The sequence below is a fragment of the Sminthopsis crassicaudata genome, chromosome 5 (genome assembly GCF_048593235.1).
Source record: "Sminthopsis crassicaudata isolate SCR6 chromosome 5, ASM4859323v1, whole genome shotgun sequence".
NCBI lineage: Eukaryota > Metazoa > Chordata > Mammalia > Dasyuromorphia > Dasyuridae > Sminthopsis > Sminthopsis crassicaudata.
Window position 1 is genome coordinate 298,718,658 of NC_133621.1, and position 19,961 is coordinate 298,738,618.

At 43.1% G+C, this 19,961-nt stretch overlaps 1 protein-coding gene across 6 annotated transcripts in view; it reads right to left on the reverse strand.

The window, feature by feature from the left end:
* Positions 1 to 10,928: 10,928 nt before the first annotated feature.
* CARD10 (caspase recruitment domain family member 10) overlaps positions 10,929 to 19,961 on the reverse strand; it is a 46,763-nt gene continuing 37,730 nt past the window's right edge. For all 6 annotated transcript variants that reach the window (XM_074271626.1, XM_074271627.1, XM_074271624.1 and 3 more), the window contains exons 15-21: positions 17,198 to 17,447; positions 16,959 to 17,028; positions 16,466 to 16,565; positions 15,627 to 15,785; positions 15,417 to 15,532; positions 13,521 to 13,636; positions 10,929 to 12,677 (exon numbers count right to left, since the gene is read on the reverse strand). In XM_074271626.1, coding sequence (XP_074127727.1) covers positions 12,470 to 12,677; positions 13,521 to 13,636; positions 15,417 to 15,532; positions 15,627 to 15,785; positions 16,466 to 16,565; positions 16,959 to 17,028; positions 17,198 to 17,447 — 1,019 coding nt within the window. In that variant the 3' untranslated portion in view covers positions 10,929 to 12,469. The remainder of the gene's footprint in view (positions 12,678 to 13,520; positions 13,637 to 15,416; positions 15,533 to 15,626; positions 15,786 to 16,465; positions 16,566 to 16,958; positions 17,029 to 17,197; positions 17,448 to 19,961) is intronic.

The following is a 19,961-nucleotide window of genomic DNA, read 5'->3' on the forward strand; positions in this document are numbered from 1 at the left end:
TTTTATATGCCGGGGCGGGGTTCCTTGGCCTTCCAGGGAGCCCTGGCAGCTGCTGCCCTTGGGTAGGGGGAGGGGGAAGCAGAGGGAGGAGGGAGGAAGGGAAACCAGAGACAGCGGGGAGCTCTCCAGGTTTCCTGAGCTGCTGGGGACTCCCAATTCACCTCTATCAAATTGAAAAAGTCTTCATCAAATCCACAACACACGGAGGGAGGCCTGCAACAAAAGGCTGGATTCACAGAATGCCAGCCCAGGAAGGGCGTCCAGTGTTGGAACATGGACTGTCACCGCCGGCAGGGAACTTGAAAACAGAGAAGGTTCCAATGGGAAGAGAACCTAGAACATGAAATGTCAAAGCTGCAAGGGACTTTAGAACATAGAGCTGGAGGTCTCTTAGAAATCACTTAGTCCGAAATATGATTTTATCTCCTTGAAGACTGAGGTCCAGAGATACTGGGAGATGAATTTAAGATCCTCTACAAAAGGTAATTTCAGAACTAGAACAAGAAGCCAGATCTCCTATCTCTTGGTCTAAGAGCCCTGTCCACCACACCCAGATAGGACAGAATTCCCTACCCTAAAGGAGGAAGAAACCCTTAGGGAGCAAGACAAGACAAAGATAGATCAGAATATTAAGATGAATATCCCATGGGGGAAAGTTGGATCCAAAGGATACTGGAGGTGGGTCCTTCAATTGAGTGCAAGTACTTTGCATTGTCTTCTAGCAGAGCAGCTCTCTGAAGAGCTTCCCCCAGACTCCCACATTAGCCCCCACTACCTCCATTTTGAGATCAAATCCCATGAAGCTCTACCACCTTCCCTCCCCAAAGCATACCAGCATCCCGATCCTGCTTCTCCAGAGATTCTCCAGGACCCAACTTACAAGATCTCTAGGACTTTCCCACTCCAAGACAATACAGGCCCCCCCTCATCAGACCACTCTCTAACTTTGCTTTATTCCCCTTTCGGCTAGAAAGATTGGCTTTAGGAGGAAGGGAATGAAATTCAACACCTATATGATGTGCCAAACACCGTGCTAAGTACTTTACAAATATCTCACTTGAGTTCATAATAACAGCCCTTATCCCCATTTTACAAAGGGGGAAACTAAGGCAAAAAAGTTAAGTGAATTACACCACCCTAAGTAGCTAAGGCTGGATTTGAACTCAGATATTTCTGACCCAGTACTCTCGCCACTTCACCACCTAGTTGCCTTAAACGTTTATTCCTTACTTTTAAGATTGAGAAAGTGCCCTCTTCTTCCCTCCACTAAGTTGAAAGCTAGCTGAAGATGGAGGCAATTTGTCTGCTATGAGCATTCAGTCCTGAATGTGATTTTGGAGCAATCATCTTAAAGCCAAATTCATATCATACACTCACAACCTAGCTCAAGATACTTCTGTAGCTCCCTATTGCCGACAAGATGAAAAATTCAGACTCCTCTGCCTGGCATTCAATGCCCTTCATGATTTATTCCAACTCGATTTCCAGTATTACCTCCCACTACAACTCTGCACTCTCACACTCCAAAGTGATCTGGTCACCATTGCCAAGCATTTCCCATATGTGACCTTTGTATCTTTCTGTATACCCTCTCCCCCCTACTCCTTTTACCTTCTGTAAAAATCTTTTCTACTCTCCCAAGATCAGCTGCAACAGCTATTCCTTCAGGAAGCTTTTTCTGACCTTTCAACCAAAAGCTCTGCCCACCCTGCTCTGAACTCTGCTTTTCTGATCTTATCAAGCTCATCCTCAGATGATTATTAGCTGTGTGACTCTGAGCATGTGTATGGCTCTCTCTGGACTCCTCCATGGAGATTTAACTCTTGTACTTCAGACCTCATGGAGTTGTTGTGAGAAAATGCGCTTTGTAAACTTTAATGTACTTTGGAAATGTGAGCTACGACACAAAACTCGACAAATGAAAGATCGAGGGAACCTTAGGGCCTAAGAATGAGCTGAGTTTCCCAAGCATCACCACTTCGTCTCTTGACCCAAGGGATTCTTATGATATCCATACTCTTGGCCATCACCTGCCCACCTGGCTTCCCACTAAAAGCCTGTCCAGAGTCATGGACTCACACAATTAAAGGGAACAGCAGAGGGATGTAGGGCAACCATTCCTAGAACCGATATTACATTCCTTTCAACAAGCTCTTCACAAGGGTCAACCGTGGGCAGACTGTTGTGGTTGTTCATCCTCCAGGGACAGGGAACTCACGACCTCCTCCAGCAGTTCCCTTCTGCTCTTGCACAACTCAGTCTTGGATGGGAAATTAATTTTTATTGCTATCATAAGGTTTAGAGCTGGGAGGGATCTTAGAACATGGAATATCAGAGCAGAGAGAGACCTTCGGACAGAGAATGTCAGAGCTGGGAGGGGCCTTACGGTAGAGACATTATTACCTCTAAATGTCTCAACACGTGTTAACCTGGATAATTGCTACCCCCTGAGGCTTACCACATTCCACCTGCTCCCCATTCCGTGTCCTTCTCCCCTGGAGACAAGGAAGGCTGGAAGTAGGCTGGGTATGGCGCGTGCCAGGGCTCCCTTTCACTGCACCCCAGCCTTCGGGCAAGGAACATTCTTTGGTTAATGTTTACCAGGGGTACCAGGGCAGTACACAGGGGCAAGTGAAGCTTGGACTAAGATCTACCTCATGCCTTGGGCTTCGTCTGCTGCCATTCAGAGGAACAAGCTGTCATCTGGTCTTACTGGTCCTCCTTGATTTTACAGATCAGGGAACTGAGGTCAAGAGATATGAAATACTTAACCCTAGCTCTCACAGGTAGTGGTTAGGCTGAGATTCAAACCCAATCTTCTACCTCCAAAGCCAATCAGTGAAGAAGTTAGCTCTTTCCATGGTACTGAATGCACCCTGGTACAGACTTCTACCTTTTTGTTTAAAATGGAAAGACTCAGGCTCAGAAAAGTCAGAGACAACAAAGCAAGACTCTCATTATCCCCAGGGAGGATTCTTGAAAGAATCCCTGAATTAGAATTCTGATGGCCTGAAGTTGAGAATTAGCTCTGCAACTTGCCATGTGGCCTTGCTGATGACATTTTCCATGCCTCAATTTCCCCAACTGTAAAATAGAGATAATACTACTCCTATAGTGAGGAGAGCACTGGATTTGGATTCAGAAGACCTGACCCTGCTATATATTCTCTGTATGACCTAAGGTAAGTCATTGCCCCGCTCTGAGCCTCAGTTGCTTCATATGAAAAGATGAGGAATGGGCAGAATTAGAGCTAGGGCCCTTGCAACTCCTAGTCTTTTGTTAATTGACAAGGCTGAACTAGATCCCTTGGAAACTCCCTCTAACTGGAGATCTCAGACTTGATGAACTCTGGGGAAGAGGAGATCTCCCACAGCAGACTTTTTTCACTTTCAAAGTTCTCTAAATCTTAATAAGTTTCTCCTTACGTCACACCAAAGTCTGTGTCTTGCACCCATTGTTTGCTTCCAGTCCCATCCTCAAAGATCAAGCCAAACAAATATAATTTCTCTGCTGTGTGACAGCCCTTGAAATACTTGAAGGCAGTCATCAAGTCTATCCCACCCCTACCATCCCACCCCACCCCACAATTTCCTTTTTATGGCTGAACATACCAAGTCCTTCCAATCAATCACCATACAACAAGACCCTGAATCAATGTGTCCATCTGGTTACTCTCAGTCACTATCAACATCCTTCCTAAAATGACCCACCTCAAACTGAAAAAAAAAACAAAAACAACTTCAGATATCAAATGACTGAGGGAGAGCACTTTGGGGTGGTTGCCTCCCTCAGTCTCAACCCTCTACTTTTATTATTAATATAGCCTGAAACCCCATTTGATTTTTTTCCTTTGGCTGTCATATTACACTGTTGAGTCATAATACTGTTGCAGCCCACTAGGACCGGCAGATCATTTTCATTTAATCGAATGTGTTGTACTTATCCTGCCACCATAGATTAAGTGTTATACTTGGAATCACAAAGACCTAGATTCAAATCCTTACTCCAAGAGTTACCTCTTGGGACACTATAAATAAGATAAGGGAACGGAAATGAACATTTATTAAGCATTTACATGCATTAGGGATAGTGCACATGTGAGGTACATGCCATTATTATCACCATTTTCACTATCATAATTAAGAAAACGGAGTCAGGAAGGGCTTATTTAACTTACTTCACACTCACACTCTATCCGCTGCACCACCTAGCTAGCTACCATCCCTAAGTCCCTTAAACTTTCCTCAATCTCATTCCTCTTTTCTATAAAATGGCATAATGATTCTGATACAGCCTATCTCAAAGGATAGTTGTAAGTCTCTAATGAGATAATGTGTACAAAACATTTTGCAGACATTAAAGCTGTGTATAAATAAATAAATGTGCCATAATTCTAATTTAATAATATTAACTTTTCTCCCATTATTCCAGGCTGTCAAGATGTTTTTGCCTAATCTTAGTTGGCTGTCCCTGGCTGCTTCATGTCACGTGGAAATTTAATAAACTTATCCAGACGTTGATAAAATATATTCAGCAGACCAGCCCAAGGACATCTTCCTGGGGCATTACAGTGATGCTTTCCCTCTAAGCAAACCTTCATCCAGTAAGGATTGCTCTGGGTCTCATCATTTACCCAGTTTTGAAGACTCCTAACAGCACTGATGTCTACCTGCTATTAATCTCTTCATCTTGGGCCCAAGAGCAACCCAACAAATTTTGTGAAATGCTTTGCCAAAAGCTAAATCAACTCTACCTTTCCCCATCCCTTGATCTACCCATCTAAAAAATTTGTCAAAAGAAATTAATCTAATTTGTCTAATGTGGGTGTTCCTGAAGAAGTCACAAGGGCTCTGCATCCTCTCCTTCCTTTTTTAGATTTAGTAATAATGTTACTTTAAGTTCTGTAACTTCTAACTGTGCAAATACACTTTAAATACAAATAATCATAAGTAGATGGTAGAATTTTACTTTGAGATAAAAAATTTCATCCCACTATATCTTTTTTCATTGCCTTAAAGGCTAAAAAAAATGCACTGTGTCAATTAAGGTAGCTTGAACCCTTGAGATATTCTTAAATTCCAGTCCTTCTAATAATAGAACATCCTAGAATTTTGCCTGGAAGAAAAATTAAACTTAAACAGCCTAGAGAAATAGCATTAACTCACATATAAATGGAGGTCACTGATACACATAAAAAGATCCTTTCAGCTGCATATTAACTTAGTTTAAAATGTAATTGTCGAATTTTATCATGTTTTTATTTTGTTAAATATTTCCTAATTACATTTTATTTGGAATCAGACTGCACTTGTGGACTACATAAGACCTAAAGGCTGTTATTTGACACTTTAGCCGAAAGTTTCCAATCTCCGGTCTCCTTTTAGAAAAAAAAAAAAAAAGAGGGGGGGAGTAAATATCCCTCACTGAGGTCTGAGGCACTTCTCCTATGTCCTGTGATCTTACAAAACAGCTTGGCAATCACATTGACCAGTTCTTTCAGTATCATGGCATATAGTTTGTCTGAGCCTGGTGACTTAAATGAATTGAAAGCATCTAGGTGTTCTCTCGCTATTTCCTTAATTATCTTGTTTCAACTCCCCATTAGCCATTTGGCCAACCTGTCCAGTCCAACCATTGTCCTCCTTGGCAGAGAAAACAGAAGAGTTTTGTTAAGGAATTGTGTTGTTCTGCCTTCTCTCCAACACTAGTTATCATCATCCCATACAACCAAACTGGGATCTTATTCCTTATTTGAGCATCCTCTTTTCACTGAGATATGGGATTTTTAAAGTCCTTTATACCATTCTTGCCAATTCTCAGAACTCTCAGCACATTCTGAACTCCATAACATTCATAAAAAGGACTGTACTGGGCTCTTGTAATTCATTGATTACATATTTTGACTAGCTGTGTCTATATGTGCCTTTTTAAAACTTAAATTGGTCAATGAGTTCCATAGTATCCCATATTAACTTAATAACATAAGGTTTCCAAAGCACTTTGTGTTTAATATCCCATTTGATCTCTTGTCTCTTCAGAAAAGTCTCCTCTTTCCTGATCAGAATTTTTCTCTTTGCTTTTAGAATTTCATTCCTGAAAGCTTTCTATTCCTGACTTTCTCTATAGAACTTCTGATGATTCTGTAGAATCATCATATCCTACACGCAGAGTTGAAAGACATTATTTAATCCAATTTTACAGATGAGGAAACTAAAACCTCAAAAATGAAAATGACTTGGTAGACAGCTAGGTGACCCAAAGAAAGATTTGAGTTCAAATCTGCTGACTGGATGACCTTGAGCAAGTGATTTAATCCGTTTCTGCCTCATCTGTAAAATGGAAGTAAAAACAGCATTACCTCTCAGAGTTGTTTTGATGGTCTAATGAAATATTTGTAAAATAGAGGGAGGGAGGGAGGGGATAATTTGGAAAAATGAATACAAGGAATAATGTTATAAAAAAAATTATGCATATATAATGTCAAAAAAATTTTATAAATAAAATTTAAAAAAGAAAAAAGAAAAAAAGAAATATTTGTAAAATGCTTTGCAGACCTTAATGTACTGTAGAAATGCGAGGTAGGAAGCAAATTCTTGCTCTCAAGACAGTATTTGAACTAGTTTCTGTGATTTCAAATTCATTGCTCTTTTCACTACACCCTCCTGCCTTGATCTTACAATGATCTCTCCTAGCCTTTCTCAAACTTTATTTATTTAACATAAGCCTCTTAGGCCAGTATTCTGGGGAAGTTCATAGGCCCTTTCTCTTTTTTCCAATTGTTTAGACATTTTTATTTAAAGTTCTGAATTTTAAATTATATGTCTCCCTTCCTTCCCCTCTCCTTGAGAAACTGAGTAGACAAATGGAGGTCATACCTGTTCATTATGTAAAACGTTTCCATGTCAGTCATTTTGTTCAAGAAGACTTAAATAAAAGGGAAAAAAGTTTAAAAATAGCAGTCTGTATGCAATAAAAATCAATTATTTTTCTGGAGACAGATTGTATTTTTCATCATTACTCCTTTCAGATTGTCTTGGATCGTTGTATAACAGAATAACTAAGTCATTCATAGTTCATCAAACAATATTGCTGTTACTATGTACCCTGTTCTCCCACTTCTGCTCACTTTACTATGCATCAGTTCGTGTAAGTCTTTCCAGGTTTTTCCAAAATCGTCCTGCTTGTCATTTCTAGAAGTCTGGACTCTTTTGTAATGTGCCCTCCTGGCAGTTAAAATTACTAGTCTGTCCTAGACCCACCAGAGTACCTTTGACCACTGACCTTTGCAGTGTTAACTCTCCCCGGCTCGCCTCCTCTGAGGCCTTCAAAGGTCTCTGGCCACAATCTCTTGAATCTATAGCTTAATAACCGGTAGCGCACTCAAGAACAGCCACGTGTAATTTTAAAAGCCTTTATTATACCTACTCACATAATGCCCTGACTGATGCCTTGACTTGTTGGTTCTCGAGTGAACACCTGGTCAGAAGACCCACGTGTTCACTATCAAACTCCTTACCTCTTTTAGCTACCCATCTCAGCTTGACCACCCAGGCTAGGGAGCCAGGGTGAAGAGCGCCAGGTTAAAGAGAGCGACTGCTGCCTTCAGTGGGCTTATAAAGGGCCTGTGAGGTCACACATACAGCCAATCAGCGAGTGACCCATTACGAAGCTATCTCATCATGGCCAAGATCCCACCTACAAGGCAGTCCTAATATCCACAGAAATTACTGCTGGGCCTCAATCTCCCGATGCGCTGTGGCACTGCCCATTTAAAGGGCTCTTACACTCCTTCATAGAAACATGCATTTAAACACACAAAATGAAATATGTCAGAAATAAAATTATGAAAATATTCTTTAAAACCAAGGACATAGATCCCCTGAAATCTATCAACACTCTCAGTGGATTCAGCTTAAGAATCCCTACTCTAAACCCTTTGAGATCTTTTTGTCAAAAATCTAGGTTATCTGGTTATCTTTGACTTTCCTCTCCACCTCTTCCACAAATTCTGAAATAGAGACATCACCTCCCTACAAAGAACCTGTTACTTCTACTCCAATAATATTTTCTTCTTTGTTAGAACTAGGTCAAGAAAAAGTTCTCTTTGTTGCCTCTCCTACTTTGGAAGGATGAAGTTATTATCATCAAGGCAAGCCCAAAAATTATGAACCATTCTAAAGGATTGATGATGCAAAATGCTATTCACCTCCAAGGAAAGAATTGGAGGCTAAGCGCAGATCAAAGCATTTTTTTCCTTTTTTTTTTGGGGGGGGAGGGAATGTTTTGTTTTCTTTTTGCAATATGACCTAATATGGAAATACTTCATATGATTGCACCTATATAACATATATCAAATCCCTTGCCTTCTCAAAGAGGGGAGAAAACAGGGAGAGAGAAAATTTACAATGTTTAAAATTGTTTTTCCATGTAATTGAAAAAAATGTTAATTATAAATCATTCTGACTTTAAGAGTTCCAACAAATATCCAAATAACTGAATATCATCATCCCTATTACATTGTTATTTTCTGCCTCTCCTCAATTTCTTCTTTCTGACCAGGTGGTCTGTAGCATACTCTGATGACAGCAATAGTTTCTCCTGCCTATTATCTTCAGTGACGTACTCTCTGCTATTCTTGTCCACTTTGGTTTCTGGATTTCCTCATGTGGGTACATCTTTTTGCATAATTTCTACCCCCAATTCATTTTTCCCTATTCTGTCCCCTTAAATGTGTAGCTGTATTCTACCCTCACCAATTATCACCTCAATGATAATTTTAATATTTGTTTATGTTAGGGTCCCTGAAACCTTGAAAGTTCATTTACAATCTGGATGTTTTTCTATCAGCCTCCAAAATCTTAGGTTCATTACTAGCACCTTCCCACTGCTACTTTTCCTTTATGGAAAAGTATCTACTTTGCATGAGTTCAAAGATATAATTGTCTCGCTGAAAATATAAGTTCCTCCAAAACTATTTCATTTTTGTTATATGACCAGAAGTTTAACCAGTACCTTGTATATAGTGGGTACTAAATAAATGCTTATTGTGATTTAATCTCTTCTAATAATATAAACTTCTTGAGGACAGAGAATGTTTTTTTCCTTGCATATACCTAAAGCCTGACACAGTACCTCCCACATAGTAAAAGCTTAATGCTTATCACTTGATTTTGTCTCCTCCAATAGAATAAGTTCCTTGAGGACAGGAAATATTTCATTTTTGCCTTTCTATACCCAAACCTTGCCCACAATAGATGCTTATTGATTTGATATGTAGCCTCATAAAGCAGTTGTCTCCTTCTCTCTTCTTTTTTCCATCTGAAGATCTTTTAATTACGTTTATAAGGACCAAAGACAAATATAGCTTTACCAGTCCTTGTCAAATACACTCCATCCTGAATTAATATTCAGGATGAATATTATTACAATATTCAGGATATAGAATTAATATTCTATAAAAAATGATGAGCAGGCTTATTTTAGAAAAGCCTGAAAAGACTTACATGAACTGATGCTGAGTGAAGTGAGCAGAACCAAGAGAACATTATACACAGTAACAACAAGATTACATGATGATCAACTGTAATGGACTTGGCTCTTTTCAATGATGAGATGATTTAAGGCAATTCCAATAGATTTGGGATGGAAAATGCCAATCATATCCAGACAGGAAATTATGGAGTCTGAAAGTGGATCCAAGCATAGTACTTTCACCTTTTGTTTGTTTCTATCTTTCTCATGATTTTTTTCCCTTTTTGGTCTGACTCTTTTTTTTTTGTACAACACAACAGATATGGAAATATGTTTAAAAGGATCATACGTGATTGCTTGCTGTAAGGGGAAGGGGAAAGGAAAGGAGAGAGGGAGGAAGAAATGGGAATTCAAAATATTACCAAAATATTGAAAACTGTTATTATATGTAATTAGAAAAAAATTAAATATTACTGAGGAAAAAATACATGCCATCCTTCATCAATAATCCACTGTTACCATGGAGAATATACAAATGAGAGCTTTCATTCATCATCTCTGCTTTTCTCATTTGTTTTTTTTTTTAAATATGTCCCCACACCCTTCGCCCTCTACCCTCACAGCTTAGTAAAGGGAACTAGTTTTATGCCCCAGATAAATCTTAGGTGCCAGATTGGAGGCTTCTCCTTGGCTCAATGTGAGATCAGGGTTTTGTAATGAGTCAGAAGGCCAGGATTTTGATCCTGGATGTGACACACTAGCTGTGTGAGTCCTACACGACAGAAGCTCTGGGCCCGATTTCTCATCTGTGCAATGTATGGAGCAGCTGCTCTCTGGTATCTCTTCCAGCCTAGCATCCTATGGGCTTGTCTGCATGACTTTGAAAAGCTTCTTTCTGGATCTTGGTTTCTTCATCTATAAAGTGAGGAATTAAACTATATAATAAAATCCTTTAGCTTTTAAATCCTAGGATCCTTCTGGGATGTCTCCTTTGCTCCAGGTGACAGAGCACCTTCATATCTCATCTGATCCCACAACAATCTGGGGAAACATATCAGACAGAGATCATTCTTGTCCTCTTTTGGATACATGAGGGAATTAAGACTCAAGGATGGTGGTAACTTGCCCTAAGCCTATTGCAGAAGAAAGGTCAGCTCCCCAGGCGTTATAGGTCCATCTGGTCAGGGGCAAAGAAAACAAGGGTCCCACAGGATCAGGTAAGGTGATCTGAGCTCCAGCCTGGCCCTTTGTTCTCCCAAAGACAGGGACCCAGCTGGCAGACGGCAGCTCCAAGGCCAGGAGAGAAACTCGAGCTGCTGGGAGTAGGGAGGGGCTGGGGCCAACACTGAAAGGCCACAGCAGCAAACATCCCCTGCCATGGGGAGCCAGGCAGGAGGAAGCAAGCCTGGCCAGCCAAGCCCCTCCGAGAGATCTGGGAAGCAACAGCCAGACACTGGTTTCTGTTACAAATGGCATTTAATTTTCTTCTTTGTACACAGATTCCTAATAAAAAGAGGCTCCTAATAACTTATACATATCAAAGTCTCCAGTTTTAGCCACCCAGGAGTTTCCACAGCTTCATTTAGTATCTTTCAGGGAAACCTAGCTATGTGCAGATGCACACGTGTGTGCAAAAGTTGGGCTGAGATTGTACATGAGATTGTGCATGAAGAGGTGGTCACATGAGAGAACAAGGAGATACACGTGAACACGGGCAAACTCTGAAAATACAGGGAGACCACGTATATCTATGTTTGCATACATGGAAGAGACATGGCAACAAGGAGAGTCCATGAGAGGAGGTCTGTATAATTGTAGGCAGGTAAATCAGCAGGACGCTGAACCCCATGTAGATTCACGCCTAAGTGGGCACATGTGCATAAATCATCAGTGGATTGAATTGTGGGCATATATACCATAATGTATAACATGGTAACAATGTGGTACAGGAGAAAGAAATCTGGATTTGGACCCAGAGGGCCTGGATTCAAATCCTGCTTTTGGCATTTACCACTTCAGAAAGTTACTGCCCTTCCCTGGGCTTGTGTCCCCACCTGTAAAATGAGGGGATCCCAGATCCACAGCCCTGATGCTGTCTTTGCCCATGTGGGTGAGATTGTATATAAGTAACAATGCATTGTGGGTGAGTGTCCAAGTATGTCTGTGAACGTGGCCAGGGTCCCCACAGTGTGACTGCTACGTTTCTGTATGTACTTGTGTGTACACGTAAGCAGAGGTAAGAAAACTGAATTAAGGAAAAAGAACACATATGCATGAGAGGGAAGCACACATACATGTGCACAAGAGCATCCCAGGACAAATCAAAGGGCAGACAGAAGGAGCAGCAGCCAGACTCGCGCCCTTTAGGTCAAGGGCTCTCAACTCTGTTTACATCCTGCAGCCCACGGGTAGGATGCCGATGGATCCTTTCTCAGTATCTTGGCTTATTCACTACATTCATAATTGAAGGCAATACTAGGATTAGGTCAGAGGTCGACCAGGTTCACAGACCCCCTGAAATCTCTCCATAGATTCTGTGCATGTGTTCTCACTTGCGGCTGGGGAGCTGTGGACCCCAAGTTAGGAATCCCTGCTTTCAAGAGTTTGCTTAATAGTCCAAGCCAGGTTTTCCTCTGGATAGGAGCCTGGGGCTGAAAGGCTGTTCAGGAGAAAGGGCGTGGAAATGAAGGACCCGCATCCCAACCACTCTGATCCCAGCCAGGGGGCCGAATGCCCCAAGAGGAGCAGAACAGGCGATCCATCCATCCCACCCACCTCCCAACAGCCAGAGGTCAGTAAGTCTTCCAAGATGGGCAGCTAGGGATCACCTCTCAGAGCGAGGGAGGTCTGCACCACCTTCAAAGTGCTTGGAGAAGGAAGGAGTCGAGGGAAAGGAAAGGCTGGTCTGCCCCAAAGCAGGAGGCCCCAGACCAGCTGGGAAACGAGTCCTTTGGGTCACGTGTTCTGCTTTTGGGGACAACCCACCAGCTTCCAGCTGTCAGATGTCGCCACATTCCACCCACACGGTCCGGGCCTGCTCCTGCAGAATCCGACCTCGAACCACCTTGGCCAGTTCCTCTGCGTGGGCCCAGGCGTGCGTGTCTACCCGGGCCCAGGAGCACGGCAGGTCCCACAGCAAATGCTCCCCACCTCGGCACTGCCTCAGGAGCTCCGAGTCTCGCCAGCCCGGGCGGCCCAGCAAACTCCTACCAAAGGGAACATGGGGACGTGAGCTGCTGGCGGAGGCCAGACTGCAGCAGATGCAGCAATGCCTCCCAAGCTTAGCCTCCAGAGCCACTGTGCTCAGACTTCCCAGCTCAAATAGTTCCTCCTCAGGAAGCCAGGGCTGATTCCTGCCTCCGGAAGCTTAGTTTCCCCATTTGTAATACAGCAGTCATAAAGACCTGAGTGTGAATTTCCCGTCAGACCCAGTTAGCTCTATAATTCTAGGCAAGATCCGTGATCTCTCTGTGCTTCCGGGTCTCCCTCCCTCAGAGGAGATGAGGTCCCTCTCAGCTCCAAATCTGGCACTAACCCGTATCTAATCTAGAAAATATTTACCTGCACATATCTCTACCCAACTAATAATTATTAAACACATCAAGACCAAAGCTGAGCTCTAAGGAAATACAAAATTTAGAGAGGACACAATCCTTTTCCCTAAAATAGGGAATAACTAATAATCCATTTCTATTTCTTTTATGCTTCAGCCTTACAAAAAACTGCCTTCACAATAACATGAGGAGGAAGGGAGTATCATTTTAAGTAACCCATTTGACAAATGAGGAAACTAAGGACCAAAGAAGGAAGGAAAGTGATAGTCTTAGGATTATACTACAAATAAGGGTCCATGCAATTTGAACTCCAAATGCAGCTTGCTCTCTACTTACTGCCTCTAGTTCTCTGTCATTCGGAGCCTCCCCTGCCACCACCCTTGTTTTTCCCAGCTCCTTTGCTCCACTCACTCCCAGAACCCCTCAGAGCTGCTCTTGAGCACTATTGGCTGTTTCCCCAACACACACATCCATAGTCCCAGTGCTCAACCTCACCTGATTTCCCGAACATTCTTATCTGTCACATCCACATGGATGACAATCGGGTAGATCTCACTTCGCACCAGCTCCCTCACACTCTGGGGGCTCAACTCCAGCAAGCAGTGTTTGTTCTAGATTTGGGAGCAGGGAAAAGAGGTCTTTGAGTCACTTATTCTGCCTTTGGGGCAAAGACCCAAGCCGCCAGCCTCCAGGGCCCTAGCACTGCCTCCCCACTCAGGTCATGGCCCCAGCTAAGGTCACGAGAAAATTACAGGTTCTCCACTTCACCTCCATCCAGGCAAGATTATTCATCTGGACAAAATGAGGCAATTCAGCAGGAAAAATAACCTGATCTGAATGTCCTGGGTCCTTGAAAATATGAGGTAGAACTAGAAATTACTTCAGAGGTCATGTAGCCCAACTATTTCATGTTGTAGAGGAAGTAACTAGGAGCCAAAGAGACCTGAAGGCTTTCTTATGTACTGCTGGTCAAGTCATTTCTCAATCTCAGTTTCCTCATCTGATAAATGGACACATATCAGCCTTGCCCTGCCCACGAATGGAGGAAATCTGGTCTAAAACCCAAGTTTCATGGAGGAGAAAACTGAGACCTAGTATAGGCACACAGCATGATAGAATGGAAAGAATTCAGATGTTAAGAGAACAAAATTCTAGATGGGCACCCGTGGCCACTTATTTACCTTTCTAGGTAAATGTTTCCTCATCTGTCATAATCATAAAGGTAATGACAGCTAACATGTCATCCTCACAAGAGCCCTATGTAGTATGTACTATTATTATCTCCATTTTATGGATGAAGAAACTGAGGCTGAGAGAAAGTAACTTGCCCAGGAAAAGCTAGTAAATGTCTAGTAGGACTTGGGTCTTTCCTATACTCTAACTCCAAGACTTTACTCCATTCCTGTTCTAGTTTCAAGATGTTCGGATTCAATTATGTTCAAATGCTAAGAAACTGACCTTTTGGAAAACTACTCTTCCTAAAATGCAAAAAAAAAAAATGACAATAACAATAATAATAATAACAATAATTACCAACATTTATATAGCACCTGCACCTACAATATACCAGATGATATGCTAAGGGCTTTACAATTATTATCTCATTTGATCCTTACAACCACCCTGAGAGGTGGATAGTCTTATTATCCCCATTTTATAGATGAGGAAATGGAGAGACAGTTTAAAAAAAAAAAAACCCTATGTATAACTATGATAATAACAATAATCGCTAACATTTATATGGCACCTACTATGTACCAGACAACATAGTAAGTGCTTTACGATTGTTATCACAACCACCCTGAGAGGTGGATAGTCTTGTTATCCCCATTTTACAGATGAGGACATTGAGAGACAGTTAAAAAAAAAAATCCTATGTATAACTATGACAATAATAATAACAATAATCGCTAACATTTATATAGCCCCTACTAAATGTTAGCGATTATTGTTATTATTATGTACCAGACAATATGCTAAGTGCTTTACAATTATTATCTCATTTGATCCTCACAACACCCTGAGAGGTGGATAGTCTTATCATCCCCATTTTACAGATGAGGAAATTGAGAGAGAGCTAGTAAGCCTCTGAGGCTGGATTTGAATTCAGGTCCTCCTGTTTCCAAGCCCAGAGCTTACCTAGGTGGGTCAGTTGAAAGAGAAGCCCTAGAGGAAGAGGAAATCAGGAAAGGTTTCATGTAGGAAGTGCTGTTGGAGCTCAGCTTTTATGAGACCTTGAGATTCTAATGGAAAACTATATGAAGGCCCTAGAGAGATGCCCACACTGGACCCAAGCTAAGGAGAGTCTTGGCTCCCAACCCACCCATCCCAGCTCTGGGCCTCCAGGGATCACTAGGCCCATCCCAACTCTCCCTCCTCATCCCTCCACACCTTTCCAATAGATTCCTGGATGGTCCGGACCCTCACGCCGAGACCCTGAGGGACAGGATGGGCCGAGGGGGCGCCTGGTGGTGTGGAGACCAGCAATTCATCTCCAGTGAGGCTCTCTGCAGGGGCAGATGTGATTCGTTAAGCTATCTGCCCTTCCCACCATTGACTGTCCCCTCTTCCTCCCTTCTCCCTTCCCAGGCCCATCCTTACCCGCTGGACACACGTGGAAATCCAGACGCGACGTAGGCAGGTCCAACAGGTTTCTGATTAAGCGGGGGGCCAGGCATTCCGGAGACAGCACCACAGGACGGAGCGAGTTCACCAGCAGAGGTCGGACCAAGCTATAGGGCTTAGTGCTCCGGTCAGGCTCTGAGACAGACAGACAGGACAGCCTTAGCTAAGAATGGAAAGACTAGACTGGCCCTCCTCAGGAACCACCATCAAAACCTTCTCATATCCACAAGCTAATAGGGTGCACTCTTATCCTAAACTCCTTCCTGTGTGATCGATGGTTCCTTCTCTGGTCCTTCTCACAAGACCACGGATCTACCACAGGTACAAAGGACTCTTGGGGGACATGTAGCCCAACGGCTTCATTTTACAAATGAAGAAACTGAGGCTCAGAGAGATGATCAATCTTAGCAGGACCATAGGAGTCTAGAACTGGATTGAAAGGAACCTTAGAGATCACTTGACCCCACTCCCATCTCTAAGAAGGAGAAAAATTAGATCCAAAGAGTAAGTGAATTGCCAAAGGTTCCACAGCCTATAAATGCCAACCAGAACTGGAACTCAGATCTTGGGATCATCAGATCTAGAGCTGAAAGGAACCTGGAAAATCTGGTTCCCTCATGATACAGAAGCGGGAGTCAAGTTTCAGAGAGAGAGGAAAACTCACATTCCACCTAATTATCAGGGATGGGATTAAATTTAGGCTCTCCAACCCAAATCCAGGGTGATTCCCATTACATTATAGCTACCTCCATGGTACTGAGGACCCAAGTTCAGGACACCCCAGGTGTGGAGCGGCCGCGGCGTGGGGGGCTCACCTTGGCAAGGGTCTAACAACAGCTGCTCCTGAGGATCACCCGGCCCCACTGAGAGTCTGGGTTTCACCAGACGGAGCTGGTCTAAGGCACGTTTCTTTAGCTGGGTGGGCAGAGAGAGGAAAAGACAGTAAGGGAATTGACTGTAGCCCTGTCCTTGCCATTCATCAAGACAAGTGGACAAGATATGGCAGTCAGATTAAAAAAAGAGAAAGACAGATCCACAGCTAAAGCATTTATTAAGTGCCTATTATATACCAGACCTTATGCTAAGAAATGGGATAACAGTACAAGCACATCCTGTTTAAGTTCTAATAGGAAGTCAGGGGTACAGAATGAGGGAGATAGCTAGGATCCCCAAGGAGGGCAAGAAGAGCCTAGAATGTTATACCAGGACTTTCCTGGCCTTTTCTGTAGCTCCACCACATCCAAAGGGAAAGTTGAGGGAAAGAGAGGAGCCTCCTGGCCACCCCTCCTAGCTCCAGCCTCTACTCACATTACTTCGGTGACTCCTGGAACGACCGTAGTGCGGGCACTTGTCCTGGGCCTCCAGGAGCTGCTGGGCTCTACAGGGGAGGAGGGTCTCATCAGGGGGTGGGTGCGTTGTCAATGGTGCTGCTCAGTTAGGGGAGCAAGAGCATGGAACCCCCCGCCTTTTCATACCCAGGGCCTTCTTCCCATACTTTGCCAGGGTAAGCCACCCCTCCCCCTACATGCCCATCAGCCCTCAGTCACCTCCGGAAGTTGGGCACCGTGCCCTTGTCCAGGTCTCGAAGGGTGAGGGGATCGACTCGGGCACAGTACCACTCAGGCCGGCCTTTGTAGGCTGGGTCCACCACACGTAGGATCTCCTGGCCTTTCACACACAGAGCCCTGGGGTCAGCCTGCTCAGGCAAGGGATGGTTGGCTCGGACGTAGACGGAATCAGCCCCTGATGATCCCTTCTTGCTGGTGGTATCAGATTCTTCCCTAAAGGATAGGCAGACTGGGCCCCAAAAAGCAGACATGTCTATTCTAGGATCTCTTGTACATCTTCCCCGGGGTACTACCCAGTCATGACCCCCTTTGTGAGATAGGAAGGACAAGAAATCACAGAATCTCAGGCCAGGAAGGGATGTAGGAGCCATCCAACATCCACAGCAAGAAGTCAACTCTATAATTATTATCCCCAGTCTACAAATAAGAAAACTGAGCCCCAGAGAGATAATAGGACTCGCCAACAGTCACAGAATTGGCAAATAACAGAACTCAATAATAATACTCAATAATATAACAAAACACAATAATTTGAACTTGTCTTGAATTCCAGTTCAATAGTCCTTCCCAACTCCAAATGCAGTACTCTATCCCGGTATATGAGGAGGTCTGGTCCCAGGTTATGCAAACTACAAGGAAGATGAGGTTTATATAACCACAGAGAGTCATGGCATAGGAAGGATCAGGGACTTCAGCTGAAGGGCAGAAACAGCATGAAGAAGTGCTTGGACAATCCATTTCACAGTCAGGTGTTTAAACAGGTATTTACCACCAAATGCCAGCCACTGAGCTAAGTGCGAGGAATAGGAAGAAAGGCCAAAAGAGGGTCCCTGCCTTCAAGAAGCTTCCATTCTAATGGAGAAGAGAAAATCTATTGAGGGGATAGACAGCTTGAGGGGGACTTGGAAATGCCTTGCTCAGAAGAGAAGACTGGGGCCGAGTCTGGAGGACTGTGGGAAAGCCAGGAGTGGAGGTGAGAGAACACACAATTCCAGTCATGGAGACAGCCAATGCAAATCCATGGGAGTCAGGAAATGGAATGACGCCTTTGATGAATTGTAGGAAGGCCAGGGGGGCTGAATCATACAGTATGTGGAGGGAAATAACTAGGAAAGACAGGAATATTTGGGGTGAAAGACAAGGAGTTCTGTTTTGGACATGTGGAATTGGAAACAGTTCTAGGACAACCAAATAGAGATCTCCAGGAGGCAGCTGGAGACACATGACTGTAATTCAGATAAATGGCTAGGAATATAAGGCTCTGGGAATCAGATCAGCAAAGGAAATAGTAGAAAGAGGGTCTGGGTAGTTAGGAGACATGATAGGGATTAAAAAAAAATCAGAAAAGGAGACTGGGGAGCAGTGGTCAGAGAAAAATCGAGAGAGCTGTATCATAAAAACCTAGAAAGGAAAAGAAAATCTGGGAAATTATGACACAGTGTCCAAAATAGCAAAGAAATCAAAAAGAATAAGAATAGTGAAAGGTCACTGGGTTTGGCCACAAGGAAATCACTAGAGAGAGCTATTTCAGTTGAATCATGACATCAGCAGCCATAAAGCGAGGATTTGCAAAAGAGTAAGGGAAGCACAAACCTTTACTTTCTCACTTATTTTAGATTTCACTCATTTTAGTAGTTAATAAGTATTTCTCAAGTTTAGCTGAGAAAGGGAGGAGAAAATATAGGATAACAGACATCAATAATACTTGAATCGAGTGAGCATTTTTTAAAGGCTGAAGTAGAAAGAGCTGTATTTGTAGGCAGTAGAAAATAGCTAGTAGAGAAGAAAAGAGATTGAAGAGAAGTCATTGAAGGAGGGTGACAGAGGGGGCAATCTGGTGGCAGAGAGAGGATGGGACAGGATCACTTGTGCAAGTAGAGGGGTTTGCCTGGGCAAGGAGAAGACTCACCTCTCCCTCTCAGACTGGAGCAAAGGAAAAGAGAATGGAAGATGTCTGAATGATGAGAGAGAAGGCAAAGGAGAAAAGAGGGAGCTCTTGGAAAATGGTTTCAATTTTTTCTCTTCAGCTGAGAGGGTATAAAGGGAAGTAGTGCTATTTTAGAAAGAATGAGGAAAGATAAGAGGCTTGAAGAAAGTCGAGATTTGAGACTGCCACTGTGGAGAACAAATCAATTAGGAAACAAGAGAATGTTGACCCGATGCAGTGTGTAGTAGACCCAGTCACTGGTTTCATGATTTCCATCAGCACCATTCAGTAGCATGTGAACAGGAACAAAGGAGGTAAATGGTGGGAATAATCAAGGGGTGCAGTTTGGCAAGGTATGATTGGTGACATGACAAGAAGGCAAGAGACCTGAAGAGGAGATGGTATAGGGTTAAACAAGTTCACCGAGGGATCAAGATTGGGAAAGAAGGAAAGTAGAGATCATGAAAGGATGATGGCCTGAGAAAGGACTGAAGAAATTGGGGGTCATTATGAAAGGACGATGGCCAGGGGAAAAGCTGAAGGGTGAAGGAATTGGGGGATAGAAATTGTAAAACACAGGAAAAGATGGAACAGTAAAAGTTTATGATCAGATAAAGGAATTTCAGAGTTGTTTGGGAACATAGAAACTCTGGGTGATGGCAAATTCAAATGCAGGAACAGCTAGGTGGCTCAGTAGATAAAGCACCAGTCCTGAAGTCAGGAGGACCTGAGTTCAAATCTGACCTCAGACACTTAATACTTCCTAGTTGTGTGACCCTGGGCAAGTCACTTAATTCCAATTGTCTCAGGGGGAAA